General features: G+C 30.6%; 1 protein-coding gene across 7 annotated transcripts in view; it reads left to right on the plus strand.

Moving 5' to 3' along the window:
- The window catches only part of LOC105200450 (protein scalloped), a 213456-nt gene extending 197053 nt beyond the window's left edge, over positions 1–16403 (plus strand). For 4 of the 7 annotated variants that reach the window (XM_026138739.2, XM_026138738.2, XM_026138743.2 and 1 more), the window contains 5 exons: positions 5074–5229; positions 8089–8304; positions 10713–10945; positions 11021–11255; positions 11589–16403. In XM_026138739.2, the coding sequence (XP_025994524.1) occupies positions 5074–5229; positions 8089–8304; positions 10713–10945; positions 11021–11255; positions 11589–11702 (954 nt within the window). In that variant the 3' untranslated portion in view covers positions 11703–16403. The remainder of the gene's footprint in view (positions 1–5073; positions 5230–8088; positions 8305–10712; positions 10946–11020; positions 11256–11588) is intronic. The other 3 variants (XM_026138742.2, XM_026138746.2, XM_026138744.2) reach the window with 3 other exon arrangements.
- Positions 16404–16749: the final 346 nt, after the last annotated feature.

Genomic DNA, 16749 nt, shown 5'->3' on the forward strand with positions numbered 1-16749 from the left:
CGGCCCGCACAGCGAAATGGACTTTTCGCGGGTAATCGATGTCATCCAACATTCATAAAAAATTACATTCTGTCCTACAAAATTCGCGCACGGCCGTTTTGTAAATTGACTTTACGCGCTGAGTTATCTATCGATTCGTTCTGACGTTGCATCAATTGCATCGTAAGGAAATCTGGATGTAAAAGACAAGTAAGAACGTCCGGTGGTTTTGAAATGAGCTTTGCAATACCGTGCCGTATCGTTTTCTCGTAATTCGGGAAAATTAAATATAAATAAGGAATTGCTATGAATTTGACGAAAATAAAAAAAATGAGAAATACATAATGATTCAGAACCCGAAAATTGCATAATGAATATGCATTAGAACCCTGCCACATTTCCCAAATCTCTTCTGATCTCGCCTCGCGAAAATTGAGAGGTCATTTCGTTTTAATAAGCGAATTATCAGTGAAAGTACAGAGAATTTTAATGACATTTATTTTAATGATTTTAATTTATGTTACCATTATCCCATAATCCTCAAAGTATAAAGAACTTTATTAAATTTATCCATTAATTATCTCAAACGTAATAAGTTTTTTTAGTAGGGTGCTAAAAAATCATCAATTACAGAAAAAGTATAATTGCTACTAAATATACAATTATTTAATTACTTACACTGTTAAAAATGTCATAAAACTTAATGTATTTTTAAGTTATACATTAAATTTAATGTACAGCAAATTTAATATATCAATAAGTAAAAATTATGTGCATGAAATTAGTGCACTTTTAGTGCACTTTTGACAACATCAAATTTACATTAAATGTACATTAAATATTTTTTAATATACCTGCTTGAAATTTGCTTCCGTTACATTTCATTAAATTCTACTGCCGATTTTTAACAGTGACGATTGCATTTTTTCTGCTTTATTAATTTAGTGTAGAACTTATTTGAAACATTAATTGTCGACAATTTGTTGTAATGGAAAGGAATCTATGATAATTAATTGCATTTATCTTCTCAGAAAAAAAAGGATTTCTGTACTCAAAGAAAAAACTTCCTTATCAACAATTATAAAGTGAACAAATAGCACCTCAACTATGTATGTATTACAAAATTGTAATAAACAATAATAAATTAAATGAACTAAAGAAATACGATAATATATTAACCATTTGTAGCAAAATTGTTAGATAAACTATAGAAAAATAGTAATTCAAATGTAGAAAAAAAATTGAACTGGCTGACAATAAGATTCGAACTCGTTATCCCTCGTTCTCATTTTTAGCATTTAAGGATCTGCATCATAGATACTCCGGTTGCGTACTTAATCAACGTAAATTGAAAGTATGTAATTATCATAATTTATTTGTGATAAAGTTTATATAATTATGTAAATTTGGTTGACACGCTGTTTCACTATAAACTAATAGTTGCACAAATATTGTTGCCGTGGTGATATAAACTTTAGTTGCAATAACTATAAAATAGTTTACTGAATTATATACATTAATTTTACATATAAAACTTGTATGCCATAGTTGTTACTTTTATAATTATCACTATGCATTTTTTTAGTACAAAAAAATTAGTATCAAATCAATTCATTGTTTTATATATATGCAAGGATATCAAATCTTCTTGACAGAATTTCATAATTGTAAAGAAACATAAATGTGTTGCTAATAAAGAAATTTTGTTTGATATTAATTTTTTTTATCAGTATAATAACAAAACTAAAAATATTCTTGTCGTTTTTAATCTTATTGCAAACTTATATATATGAAAATAAAGCAATATAAAATAAGTATAATTTCTATTCTTCTCCACCAAAATAAATTTGATTGATTTATTGTTTTGGGACAAGAATAAAACGTTTTCAACTTATATACTCTTACTCTATTTAAAATAAAAGTTTGCTCAATATTATAACGTATAATTAATTGCTACGCAGTTTAGCACACCACCGATAGGGACTGTACGGACAAGCGTTTTCTCGTAAAAAAGATTTGCATGTGCGATGCATTATAATTAATGTATTCAGGAAAAGTAACTCACGCGTAAAGCGAGTCCTTGTGGCTTTGGGGTGAAGTATTTTTGTTATTTACGAAGCGAGCTTTTTTGTAGACCTTTGTGATATTTTATATGAAAAAAATAATTCTTCAAATTTTCTTTCAGATTTAATCCATTATTAAATCAAGAATCCATTATTAAATCATTATTCGCCACAAATTTCCATTGTCTAATTTAAATCTATCTGAGAAAATTAATGGAACAGACCGAGATCATTTTATTTTCGATTTGAGAATTCTTCCATTCGAGATGAAAATAGTTTCTTCCCGGTAATAATTATAATTGTCTATATCTTATTTTATGATAGAAAGATAAAGCATCTTTTCTATGAGTGTAAGAGTTTACTGGAATGTTGAATGCATTATTTTCCTGTGAAATATTCGTAGAATCATTTTTTTAATTAATTGAATATTTATTTCTTTATTTACATCAAACCGTAATCGTTATCCAGTTTTTAGGATAGATACGATAATTTGATAAGTGATTTCCAAACGTCGTAAATTTTAAATTAAAATTTTATTAAAGCAAAGTTTTTACGTAAAACTAAATCGAGGATTAACATTTTTATTATCCATTTGTAGTTCCACACGGTTCCCACATGCAATCCGAGGCGAGCCCTCCATTTACAACTATTTCCAAGTTAGGAATACACTATCGATATACACACATCGACAATTTCATTAAACAAAATTCGTCTGCAAATTGATCGAAAAATCCGTAGGTAATAGGGAACAGTGGCGGCGGAACAGTGGCTCTCCGGGATATTCGCCCCGTGTATTTCGAGGCGAACACGCGAGGGGCGTAAACAACGTCGAGAGCAAAATGTAACCCGTGATTTTCGGTCGCACCGTCGGCTAAATTCTTTATTGCTCGCATCGTTACGCGGGTGGCGCTTCATTCCGGTCGACCGGCACTCGTAGTGACTCCTCCATTACGGATTTATGAACGAAATTGAAAATCCCCGTGCTCTCGTGGGGACGGGGTGAGAAAGGGAGAGAAAGGGAGTGAGAGAGAGAGAGAGAGAGAGAGAGTGCGTGACGAATGGGCGCGGGGATGAATCGGTGCGGGACCGGATGATGGTGGTAGTGGCGGTGGTGGGCATGGCAATTTTCCGAACGTCACGGCAACGAACCACCTCTCGTTCGCCTCGTCAGCGATTTTCGGTCGGGCGCTGATTAAAACGACGGCTTTCCGATAAAAGCGCGCCGAATTCCCGCGAATTTCTGTTGCAACCGGACTCGCTGCTGCCACCACCACCGCCGCCGCCGCCGCCGCTGCCGTTGTTTCTGCAATCAACTGCACTGCGCGATCGCGATCGATTTCATCGCGTACGGGATGGACGACGCGCGATAGACGAGGGAGAACGAGGGAAAAAAATATCAAGGGGAGGGGAGGGGAGGTAGGTGGGACAGGGAGAAAAAAGGGGACGCTGGTAATCGCGCGTCCGGGAGCGGTAAATTGATTCGCATCATTGAGAATGTTACGAATTTATTCGCCGACTGTTGATTGATATCGCGAGTTCCGGATGTCTCGAATTTTCCGATTTTTCGAGCCACGTTGCGTTTGTCCTTCCACGAAGCGAATAATTAAAAACAAAAAGCGCGTATTCATCAGAAATACTGAAAGATTGATTTGTGTGTGTATGTGTGTGTGCATTTTCATATTAAACATTTTTCGCCATTGCGTCTCAATTATAAATACATGTTTCATTACTCAGCATTTTATATTTTCACGAGAAACGCGCAATATGCATCTATATTAATTGTGCGATACTTTATACATGAAAACGTTTGGATTACTTTTTTTAACGGTTTGAAGTCGATTTATCTTTAATCAATTTGTCAAGATACAAACAGCGTTATAAATACTGTTTATAAAACTTAATTTAAAAACTCTTCTTTAAATTAAAATGAGTTTTGCTTTCTTAGAATTTTAACACATATGCATTTGTAATTTAATTCCAAAGCGTACAAAAATATAAATATTGAAAAATTTGGTTTTTTGTTAAACTATTTTTGATAGAATTTGTTCTGAATTTTATCAAATGATTTACGTTTAAAAATTTTAACAAGTCTCTTGAAACACGTAAACGTATTTGTATTAATGTACCATACTTTAAAATCTGTTTACAGATAGAAAAAGTTTGGTAATAATTATAATACTAAATGTTGAGTGAAATAACACCAATTAAATATTCGATTAATCCTATAATGCTACTCATTTTTTTACATGTAAATCAAGAGGCGTGGCGAGTGAACTCGTTAGTCTACTCTACGTGAAAATTTAGCTACAAAATTAAAAGTTAAAAAATTGTTTACATTTTTTTGTATTTTTAAGTTAAAATAACTGTAAAAATAACTGAATTAATGTTTTTAATGTAAACAAAATTGTATTAGTAAATGTATTCAAGCTCTTCAATGCAAAAAAAAACAAATAATTATTTAAAAAAGGCCACAACGAGCAATTTAGCGAGGATGGTAGTGCTTATTCATTATAAATTACTAAACAATTATATTTTAAACAAAAAAATTTCTCAAAATTGCAATGTACGTTTTGACTTTAGTTGATTTTCTTCAGTCGCAAAATCTTAGTAAATGTTATTTTAAGATATAAAAATTTTAATAACGAAATTGCACTATACTTAAAGTAGCTACTTGGATGAAAATTCACCTACAGTAGCACTTTAAGATAAATATAACAAAAAATAATTTTACTTTTTTTAAATAGATATTACCAAACAATATACCATATAATGTAACTAATCGTTTGGTAATATTAAATATATTTAGACAATTTAAATAGTTTTGGTCATAACTGAATATTTAATTAGCAATATGTTATTCAACATTTGGTAGCTATTACCAAACTCTTTTCAATGTATGTGTGTGTATGTGTGTGTAGTCTCAACGATTTCTCGTCATAATATCTACAATTCAGAAAGACGATCAAATATCGATTATATGATGCTATGTGTCGTCCGGCATTGCGTGATAATCGGTCTGGAAATTTGTCAGGATCATGCCGCCAAGGAGAAGGCACTCCAGACAATGTCGAGCATGTCAAGCGCCCAAATAGTATCAGCTGGAAGCGCGATACACAACAAGATGCCCCCCGCCCTCGTGGGGCCCCTTGCCCTTCATGCTTCCACCCCTGTCTCCTATCCCGGAGCGGTAAGTCCTGATCTCGGAGAACCCCTTGAGACATTTTTTTTATCGGCCTTTCTCTTCAAAAGAGCCACGAGCTTTAGGGTGAGACGACGAGACTCTCTATAAAATGCGAATTAATTAAGTTAATCGCTGTACACTGGTGGTTTCGCATGACGAATCGCTTTTAAGTAAAACAAGCGGCCTCAATCTCTTCGCTTTTATAATAATCGTTGCATCGTCTCTTTAATTGTAAATTTTCTTCAATCGATTTTTACATGTCAAACACTAAAAATGAGTTGTACCCGTTACTGTTATTATTAATTGATTTTACACGCAAACTTGTGGTGAAACTTTTCAGAGAAATTTTTGACGACAATTTTTGATGATTTTATTTTCAGAAACTATAGACTTTTTTAAGTGAAAATATGAAAACGAATTTAGTGATGAAAGAAATTTATGCAAAGGAGAAATGTCGCTTGTTTAAATATTAAGGAAAAAAATAAAATTGTTGTAACATTAGTGACTATTACTTGATGTAGTTTAAAAATGCAATAGTAATGGCATTTCCGATTTATCGCGATTTATAAAATCATTCATATCATCAGTAAATTGAAAGCTTTGCAGGGGAAAGACATAAAATGTCTCGTCGTCTTAGAGGATAACTTTACTTTTATTATCAGCACTGCCGATTGAGCCTCTTCTTTTGAAATTTGTTACTGTTCCTAACCGCTTCGCTCAATAATCGCTAATCCACCTGTCGAAGGCAATCAGCACCGTGTGGTTTGTCGATTGATCTGTAAATTTTTTTGTGTCTCACGAAAGTTTGAGATAATAATTATAATTAAATAATGTCACGTCAGAGATTGCAATGAATGACACTAATTTGACAACGCAGGATTTAGAATCAACGCGTGTTCACAATTAATAATCTGTCTGATTTCTCGGTATTTAACATTAGTAAATTCTGCACACACACACACACACACACACACGCACGCACACGCACACACGCACGCACGCACACATACACGCGCGCGCGTACACACACACACACTGTAATAGGTGTAGTATAATTTAAATTTTTGCAAGACAGCATTGTTAAAAATATGTTTGATGTTTAAACGAAGCGATATTTGCGAACAGCGCAGTTACTTGTTTAAAATTGGCTTTCATATCTTTGAGTCAATTAAACTGTGTTGCTTCTATCCTGCGTCTTGCGTCAAGAAGAAATAATGTTAACTGATTAGAGTGAATATAGCGTTCCCTCTGTTTCTTTAAATTCGGCTTCTCGCTTTATCGCTGTCATGTTTTATTCTTTTGCGCACTTTTTCGCATCTGGTTGTGAGACGAAGAATGTAAACGAGAAAAATAGCGGAAGAAAGCTGTTTCCATATGATCAATCACGTACTTTCTTGTTCTTCATGGCGCGAAAGCTTTTGCGCCGAAAACTAACCATCCCTCGCAAAAATGACACATCCCCTGGCTCTCTGCTGCTGCGCTGCCCCTGGGGGCCCTTGTTGTGTATTGTTGAATTTGTCCGTCGCTCTAATCTTGTACATAGGTATCACCTACCGGGCATCGCATACCGACGTACGACATGTACACATACTGATTACGTATGTACGCGTTACATTAGACGTATCTGCATAATGGAAAGCGTCATTCGTTGTGGCTTACCAGACTATCTCTCTTTCTTTCTCTTTACATATTAATGCCATTAGCTTTTTGTTGTTATTGTTGTTGTTGTTCTCTTTTACTTGTGTTCATATTCATTTCGTTTCCTATTGCTCGTTCCTCGCCCGACGGCTCGATGGCTTTTACGGAAAATTTTTTATGTATTTTTTTTTCACTGAAACAGTTACAATATAAGGATTTGCATAATGCAAACAATTTTTTAACAAATTTCGAAAAAGTGAGTTTATATTTTTTTCTCCTGTACTTCGAGAGAAACGGATTCGTCAATTTCTTTGCTTGATTATCAATTTTCACTTTATTTTGTTTTGTATTTGATAGAGCGTTACGCTTATTGTTAAATAATTTAAAATTATCTCGAAAAAATATGATAAATTACATGTAAATGTATCTTATATAAGATAAAGATGATTTAAATTTATCTAAATAACAGAAGAAAATTCTATGTATTTTTTTTACATAATTTTAAAATAACATTGCTGTTGAGTAAAATAATTTTTAGTTAACAAAAAGAATACATTTATGTTTTTATTTGTAAATATTTATTCCTTAAAAACAAATTTTTTAAATAATTCAACAAAAAAATGTTCCTCTTTTGATTTGGATTGATACGCAAATAAAATTAAAGTTAGAAATATAAAGAGAATGTATCATTCATATTATAATGACTGATATAGTTCCTTGTAAACGTTTACGAATTACTCATAGTTTTGCGGCATTTTTTACATTGCACGATCTGTGCAAGCTGTTGTTATCACTTCAAAAAAGTCTTTTCTTGTTCAGATAAATTAATTTGAAGGTTGAAGCGATAAAGATGTAATACTTCTTACTCGTTATTGTTTACATTAATTTAAAGAATTTGCAAAAACTAACTAAAAGACCATCTAAAAGCTGAGATAATATACATTCTAATAATGTAGATAAAGATAAGATACAGCCATTTTTTCACCTAGTAATTATCTAGATAATTTTATATAGATAACGACGAACGTTAATAGTAACACGATACAGTACAATCGAATTATAATCTGAATCTGTCTGCTATGATAACTAAGCATTACTTATTATAAATATGAACATCCATTAAGTATATTAACAATTATTAAATATCAGGCACATAGAAATTGGCTAATCGTTAATTGTCTACGTCAGTGTATCGCCTTTAGATCTAAATGCGCGATATATTTTCAGCAATTTTGGCAACCTGGCCTGCAACCAGGAACGTCCCAGGATGTCAAACCCTTTCCTCAGCCTGCCTACACTGGGAAACCGGCGACAGCGGTCTCGAGCGGTGATTTGGTTCAAGCACAGCCTGCACCACCATGGGAAGGGCGCGCCATCGCGACCCACAAGCTTAGGCTTGTCGAATTTTCGGCCTACATGGAACAACAGAGAGAACAGGAGGTTGTAAGTAGTATCATAAGATTTAAATGCAAAGTCTTCAAAATAATTCACATAAATCAATTTTTACATAAAAATGCTTCATAAGCATTATATATATTTTTGAGAAATTTTTCACGGTTAAAATGTTTATATTTTATTGGTGAAAAAATGCATTAAGAAACTGAGAAATTTTTGAAACAATTAAGTATATCTGAAGTATAGATAATATAACTTGTAAAGCAAGATTGTGAGCAGTGATGCGTTACTTGTAACTTAGCGTTATCGTTATCGTTACTATTTTTAGTAACAATCGTTATTTTTTTTTATCTATATTGGTATTAATAGTAACATCGTTCTTTAGCTCTGTATTATTTTTGAGTCTATTCAATAGATTTGCACACCTCTTCAAGACACAAATACAATCGGTATGTCAGTTCAATGATTCTATACAATAAATGCAATTATAAATTTTATTTATTTTTATATTTTATATTTAAATTCAATATTGAAAAATATTTTATACTTTATATTTTAAACTACATTTTGATAGTTATTGCCATTATTGTCAATACTGAAATAGTAATACCATATAGTCTATAATAGTATATGTAGGGGAGAGTCGGGTAAATCGGACCTAGCTGCAGTTTTAGCTCTCTATAAGACGCAAATAAAATCTGATTGTAAAACTGAAGGTGCCAATAGAAAGATAATTTATTTTTCTTCATTTTTGCTTCATACCATTTTGACGTATCTCTCATCTATGTTGAATTATAATGGAAAATGTAAAAACGCTTTTTCCGGTCCGATTTAGAACTACTGGTTTCAAATCGGACCACCCCCTGGTCCCAATCGGACACTTCCATTTTTATCAGCTTTTAAATAAAATTTCAAAAGATTATAATGTATTTTTTTTAGTATTGAATAAAAACGAACAATTTGACAGTAAAAAATAAAAATTTTATTAAAAAAAAAACAAATTAGTGACAGTTTATATAGTTAGACTTTTCTCGGTCATGTTATGATATTGTTATTATATAATTAAAATTGAAATCAATAAAATTCAATTATTCTGAGTCTCATGACTCATAATATTTTACTAATTTAACATTTCTAGGATTTGGTCGGCCGATTACCAGTGCTACGATCAGGTTGCAAACGACGTAAAAGTCCGATTTAGACAAAAGTCTTTTCAAACTTTGGAACAATTTTTACAATAAATCGCAGAAGAGATCACAAAATAATTTATATTTTTTAATTCTACACTCTTTAATTATCTTAAATCAATTACTTTTCAAATTTTTAACACCTTTTAAATAATGATTTACAAGGATTTTCTTTTTTAAAAAAATTTTCGCACGATGGCTGAAAATACATATTTGCGTCTATTCTGTGAATGATATAACAGAGAACTATTAAACTGCTGTCACATGTTCGGTGTCTTATAAGGACTTTATATTATAAATGGCAAGCAAATCGGCTTAACCGTATTCATTTAAATTAAAAAGGTCCGATTTGGAACACGATCCGATTTACCCCACTCTCCCCTATACATATGCAACGTGGATTACAGAGTTTTGATACGGCAGTGAATGTTAGAATACATTGATAACAATAGTAATGATTAAAAACATACTAAAAAATATAAAGGTATTAATCCTCCGTGGTCCAACATATTTTGTGCTATTTTCTTAATCCAACTAAGTTACTTGTGTCTGATAGTGTTTTTGAAAGGGATTTTGACTCTAAAAACTTTAAAAAAATTCTGGTGTACTCTTTCAACATTCTAGAATACAATAACTGTTTGATTAGGTTGACAATACGTTTTTCATTTTTTATGTACGTGTCTGAATTTCAGACATCGGTAAAATTTGTTGATGCATTAAAAAATTCATAACTTCTTTATACGTGCATAAAAAATACCCACATATATAATTATGAATATTTTAACCATAGCCGACACAAAAAAAAACTTTTTTAGAGCTAAAAGTTATAATGACATACTTAATTTTCATTATAATAAAACTTCTCCAGAGACAAGAGATGATTAATCCCATTCTATTGTTCAAATAATGTCATTTTTATTCAACTTTGTTTTTGTAAAATAATTCTATAGTTTCCTAATAGAAAAATTATTAATTAGTTAATTTAAAATGGAAAAATAATTGACAATTGACATTAACGCAATCAGGATTGCTATTATTGTATTGAAATGCGAAAGATTTTAATATTGTAAAAATAATTTTATGAATATCACACGCCACATATTTGAATAATCAGATGTAAATGCTAAAGTTAATTCATAAACAAGAAGTAAAAAAATCAATAGGATATCTACCAAAGATTCATTTTTTTAAACAGTTAAAGATGACGGTTGAATTACTATTCATGAAATATAAATATCTTGTTCACATGAATTTCTTTTTCTTTTTCAGTACCATAAACACCTGTTCGTTCATATAGGAGGTTCCGCAACATATGCCGATCCACTTTTGGAAGCGGTCGATGTTAAACAGATATACGACAAATTCCCGGAGAAAAAGGGCGGTCTCAAAGAACTTTACGATAAGGGACCGCAAGCAGCTTTCTTCCTCGTTAAGTTTTGGGCTGATCTCAATAGCAACAACATCCAAGACGAGAGTAGTGTATTCTATGGCGTCACAAGCCAGTGAGTAACTTATGCTGCCTGAATACTCGACTCTAGTTTGGTACAATATTTATATTGTATTTTACGTTGTGACAGATACGAGAGCAACGAGAACATGACGATAACGTGTTCGACGAAAGTATGCTCCTTTGGAAAACAGGTAGTGGAGAAGGTGGAGACGGAGTACGCCAGGTTTGAGAATGGCAGGTTCGTTTATCGTATTAGCCGTTCACCTATGTGCGAATATATGATCAATTTCATCCACAAACTGAAGCACCTGCCAGAGAAGTACATGATGAACAGCGTTCTCGAAAATTTCACCATCCTCCAGGTGCGTTAACGATATTATCATGTGTGTTGTTATATATTTTGTCTTTTTTATAATTTTTATAATTCTCTATCTATTCTTGAATAGATATTTAAAGTTATTTGAAATATCAAACCTACTTAAAATTATTCATTTTTTAAATTTATGTTTTGGGCTTGTCTATTAATTTTAAATCCATGCATTTAATTTTACGATTACATTGAAATTTTCCACTGAAACATTCATGCTATTGTAATTTTTGTCTTTGTATAAAAATTGATTCTAAATAATCATATGTTGTAATTGTTATAAAGAAATATGTTTTTGACCTTTGCCTTTCTCTTTTTTCATTGACAGGTTGTCACGAACAGGGATACGCAGGAAACATTATTGTGTACGGCATATGTGTTCGAAGTATCGACATCTGAACATGGTGCTCAGCATCACATATACAGATTGGTCCAAGACTAGCCTGCTTGAACCTGCTCGCCATGCAGCCATCCACCCCCATCAGTGCCTACCATCACATAAAGATCATCCATACACGTATACACACACAATTACATTGTGAAAATACAATATACACATATAGCCAAGTTCCTCTATTCTAAAATTAAAAAATCAAGCGTTTTCTCTAATTTTCCTTTCAGTTTCCATTTTTATTCTAAGGAATACGAACAGATTGGAAGTGTTACTTTCTTTTGTTTATTCGTATCGTGTTATCATATCGAATGATTAATGTGTGATGTATGATAAATATGGATAATAAAGAAAGTAACATGCAGCAATGTAAAAAAGAGAAATTTAGTTTTGAGAAAATCAGCTGATTTAGAGAATAGGAATTTAGAATAGAGGAATTTGATTGCGCGATATGTTGCGTGAATATGTGGGTGTAAAAATGCTTACACTTATACAGAAATATTTTCGCGTCCATAGGTGAGTTTCGATGGAAAATATTCGATCGATGATATTACGAAAATTATTCTATAAACAGGTGTAAATATTGAATAAATAATAGATGTTATAATAAAACATCCTCTATATAAAATCCGGATGAATTAAAATGTTGCATTGCGTACGTTCTTGCTTTTTTTCTTTTGTATTAAGATTTTTGTATGCGAATCTTTTCTTGTTCAACATGCTAATTTCATAAATTTAAAGTTTATGAAAAATACGTTTTCTCATTTCGAAGAATTAGTTGTAGAGAAATATCAGAGAATAAACGGAACAAGTCGCGATATTTCAATTGATTATGAACCGGCTGTGCATGATAAGGAATTAAATTAAAGATGAGAAATTCTAAGTATTGTATAATAAATATTATAAATACCCCACAAAGTCTAATTTTTATCCTTGAATGTTTCGTAACGTAAAATTAATAGAATGTGTTTTGCGAACGTTTTCCGTGAAACTCCTTAACGAGGACTCTACACACATATGTATACATATATGATAAAGTACTGGCCAGCCCGAGCTTGAGTTTGATTCAAAGTTTATACTTTTAATAACTTATATTGGGTCAATACATAAATACATGTCATGATATAAAAAAAATTCTTGCATTTGTACTGAACAATGTCTTTAAGATATCATACACAGTTATAAATTATATAGTGAAATAGAGATTAAAGTGTTTCTCATATATATACATATATTTTATGATCATAATCATCATCCCTTTTAATCGGCGTTTTAGTAAACTCGTCGATTAATCTTAATAAAGAGAATCGATTTTAATAAAGAAGATATATTGTAATAAATTAATTTAAAATTGACAATAAATTTTTGGTATAAAATTGCATAAAGTATATGCATACTATAAAAACAAAAAAAAGAGGGAAAACAAAGAAACAGACTCTGATCTCGGAAAGGCATGGTACCCCATCATTTTATTTAGTATTATAGTTTTATTATTAAATTAGACGATATATTATAGAGACTCGAGACAAAAACATCCAAACACAGATATACATATATTACGTATAAGAGTATATATGTTAAATATTAATGCAATGATTACGATTTACATTGTTATAAATGATCGTGTATAAAGTTATCTAAGTTTTAAAAGAAATGGAGGTTTGATCAAGAAATATGCCATTTATGATTTTTTTATATAATACAAAATACAATTATATATTGTTTTCAATCAGAATTAAATCAGAAACATAAGAAAAATGAAATATATTAACATTGCGTTTCTTCGTTAAAGAACTTCTTTTCGCATCATGCAAAAATTCTTATTACTGTGAGAATTTACGCTGCGATTATTAATCTTTTAATGATTTATTTGACGATTTTTACATTTTAATATTTTACAACACATTTGGATAATGTGCAAACCTACTCTGATTAGGCAGTGACACTTAGGTTAAAGGGATGTGTTTGTATTTCTTATAATCACCTTACTTTATATTCTAAGATCATTTTCTATAGTTCTTACTTATGAATGATTTTTCTTACTTAGCATATTTTGTTTGTTTTTATCTTTCTACAAAGCGATATACCAGATCGATATACTTCGATTATACAGATGGAAGGCCACCGTCATATAAATTGTAGCTATGTGATAGGAACTTTGATTACTCTAAAACCCGATCTTGGCATTTTTTATCAGGAGTCTATTGAAATCAATCTTGAAAAATGTAATAAGACATACGACGATTTTACAATGTTATGAAGCGTCAATATTTAAATTACGATACATCATTCGATTGTCTTCGATTGAGTCTTTGATTGATTTCAATATTGTTCTCCAAATCTCTGTAAGTTAAAAGTATTTTTTTGAAGCACTGTAAGAGGATACAATAATCCATTGCAAAAAAAAAACGTTTCGTACTTAATAATATAATTTACGTGTTACATATACATGGACCATAGAAAACTTACATACAGAGATTTTTCATGAACTTAGTGGCAATTGTTTAAACGAGTAGAGGACCATATCTTGCAGTTGACTTTATTTAATCGCGTCTCTCATATATATATATATATATATATATATATATATATATATATATATATGTATGTGTGTGTGTGTGTGTGTGTGTATACATATAATTATGTAAATGCACAGACAGTTTTTACTTATTTTTTAATTTGATCTGTTATGTGTTTCCGGAACAAAACTTGCCTATCGAGCAGTAAATATTAGCATAAGCAAGAAAAGGTCGTGTATATTTTAATAAGATAATATTATTTACTGTATTCATACTTTAATTAACTTTTACGGAACAAGTGGCAATGTATTTTGATCTCTTTTAGTCAGAAATATGTCGCTTTTTATTTGGGTTGAGAAGTGAATTTACTATATGGGTTGACTCTGGAGTAGAAAGGAATTTATGTTTAATCAATATGTGAATGTGTTTTTTTAAATGGCAGCTTTTATATGTTTTACTTATTGTTACCGTTTTTTTTTCTTTTTTTCATATAAGCTTAGTGTCTGTTTGAAAGTAACTCTCGAAGTAAAAGAGTTAAAAACATAAAAGAAAATACATAAGAGAGTAACTCTTTATAGCAAAAATTCTCATTTTTTTCATTTGTAAATATGGCTTTTAAAAATTTACGACAGTATTTCTTTCAAATAGATACTAGCCAATAATAATTCATTATATTGTTTTTTTATCACCTATATTTTTTATCAATATAGAAATTGTGATTTAGCAAAATTGTTTGCATATCAAACTGGAATTGTAACCACGGCCATGCTATATGGACAAATTTTTTTTGCAATATTTTGCTTATTAATAAGTATCGAAATCAACGTTTTTAATTTTACATTTGCAGTAATTTCAATAAATATATAATGTTTTTACAGTATATCTATAATTATAATTACATTTATAATGAACAAGACAACGTCTCGTGGTTACATATCGAATTGCTTAGTAATGCATTGTTGTTTCTGAAATTATGCAATATTTTTAAAAGATATTCACACGAATTCAATTCGGTCGTGTAAATTTTTATTTTATATGGAAATTTGAAAACAGGTGGAAAGAGTATGAAATTGAGAAAAAAGAGCACCGACACTAATATTATTGACATTTACGCGTAATGATTTTAAAGTAAGCGAATTACATTTATAAGGAAAGATTATAAAAATATATATTTATCTATGTCTTCTGTGAAGATAGAAAATAGTACTCTCTCACTCTATATTGATGATATCGAAAATCGAGGTCCGATAAAAAGATACAAAATGCAGAAATAGACTAAGAAAAAAAAGAGACAACTCGCACTGTACACAATAACATACGATACGATCGATCGATTGACTCAGATTTGTTAAATATCTTTGTATATATTTACATGAAGACCATGAGAAATTGTTCAAGTTCCAGCAGCTACATTTTTGTAATAAGTACTACTCCCGTGAGAAAAAAAACTGTTTTATTTGCAGCTATGAATCCAGTTCCACATTTCGAAATTAAAGTATGCAAAAAAATTTTTAATATTTTCATAGAGACCATTTGGTTTTTTTTTATAGATGCAGTACTTTGATACAAGAATGAATGTCTAATTTTTATTAATTAAATTTATTTTTATTTATCAAAATTTGTAACTATATTGTTAAATAGCTATTACGTCTATAAAATATTTATTTACTGATAAAGGAACGAAAGAATTATTGAATTATTCAATATATTTTATTTACTCTTTGTATTTATAATCAATAGATACACATAGATGACACATAAATACACATAGTAATTAAAATATATTTATGAAGCAGAATATCATTAATTATACTTTATAAAACATATTTGTCTTTAAATCAATTTTAAATCCAATTAACTTCTCTCTATGAAAGTATTAACTTGCACTCAATCGGCCTGCTAATTCAATAAATTTTCTAAAATTTGCATATAAAATCTATTTATTCATATCCTGGAACTGCCATATCAAAGAATTGAGCTTGATTGTAAAAATGATTAAAAAATATTGATCGGAGAAAAAAGGAAACAAAAGGATCTACCTGTATATTATTAACATAAATGAAACGAAATGAGGATCAAAGTAGTTGTTTTAACGAGTAAATGAAAAATAAATAAAATGATATATCATTAAATTAGAAGTTTAAAAATATAATAGAACTCAGTATATGTACAGTATTTGAAAAACATGTTTATAATTTGTATGGAGAAAAATAAATGATTGATATAAAAAAAGGGAATGTGTTTTTATTATATCTTTTAACACTCTCTCTTTTTCTCCCCATCTCTCCTCTCCTTCTCTCTATATATACGTGTGTGTGTGCGTACGTATAATACATATACATACATACATATATATGTATATATATATATATATACACACACACACGCACACGCGCGCACACGCACACACACGCACGCACGCACGCACACACACACACACACACACACACACACATAGGATGTCCTAAACTATCGCATTTCCTCTTAAAAATGGATTCTTTGGAATATTCTAAAAAAAAATCCCAATACGAAGAATGTCGAGAATATAGTAGTTTTCAAATTACGTGCGAATAATGCTT

The sequence above is a fragment of the Solenopsis invicta genome, chromosome 1 (genome assembly GCF_016802725.1).
Source record: "Solenopsis invicta isolate M01_SB chromosome 1, UNIL_Sinv_3.0, whole genome shotgun sequence".
In the NCBI taxonomy this organism is placed as follows: Eukaryota; Metazoa; Arthropoda; class Insecta; order Hymenoptera; family Formicidae; genus Solenopsis; species Solenopsis invicta.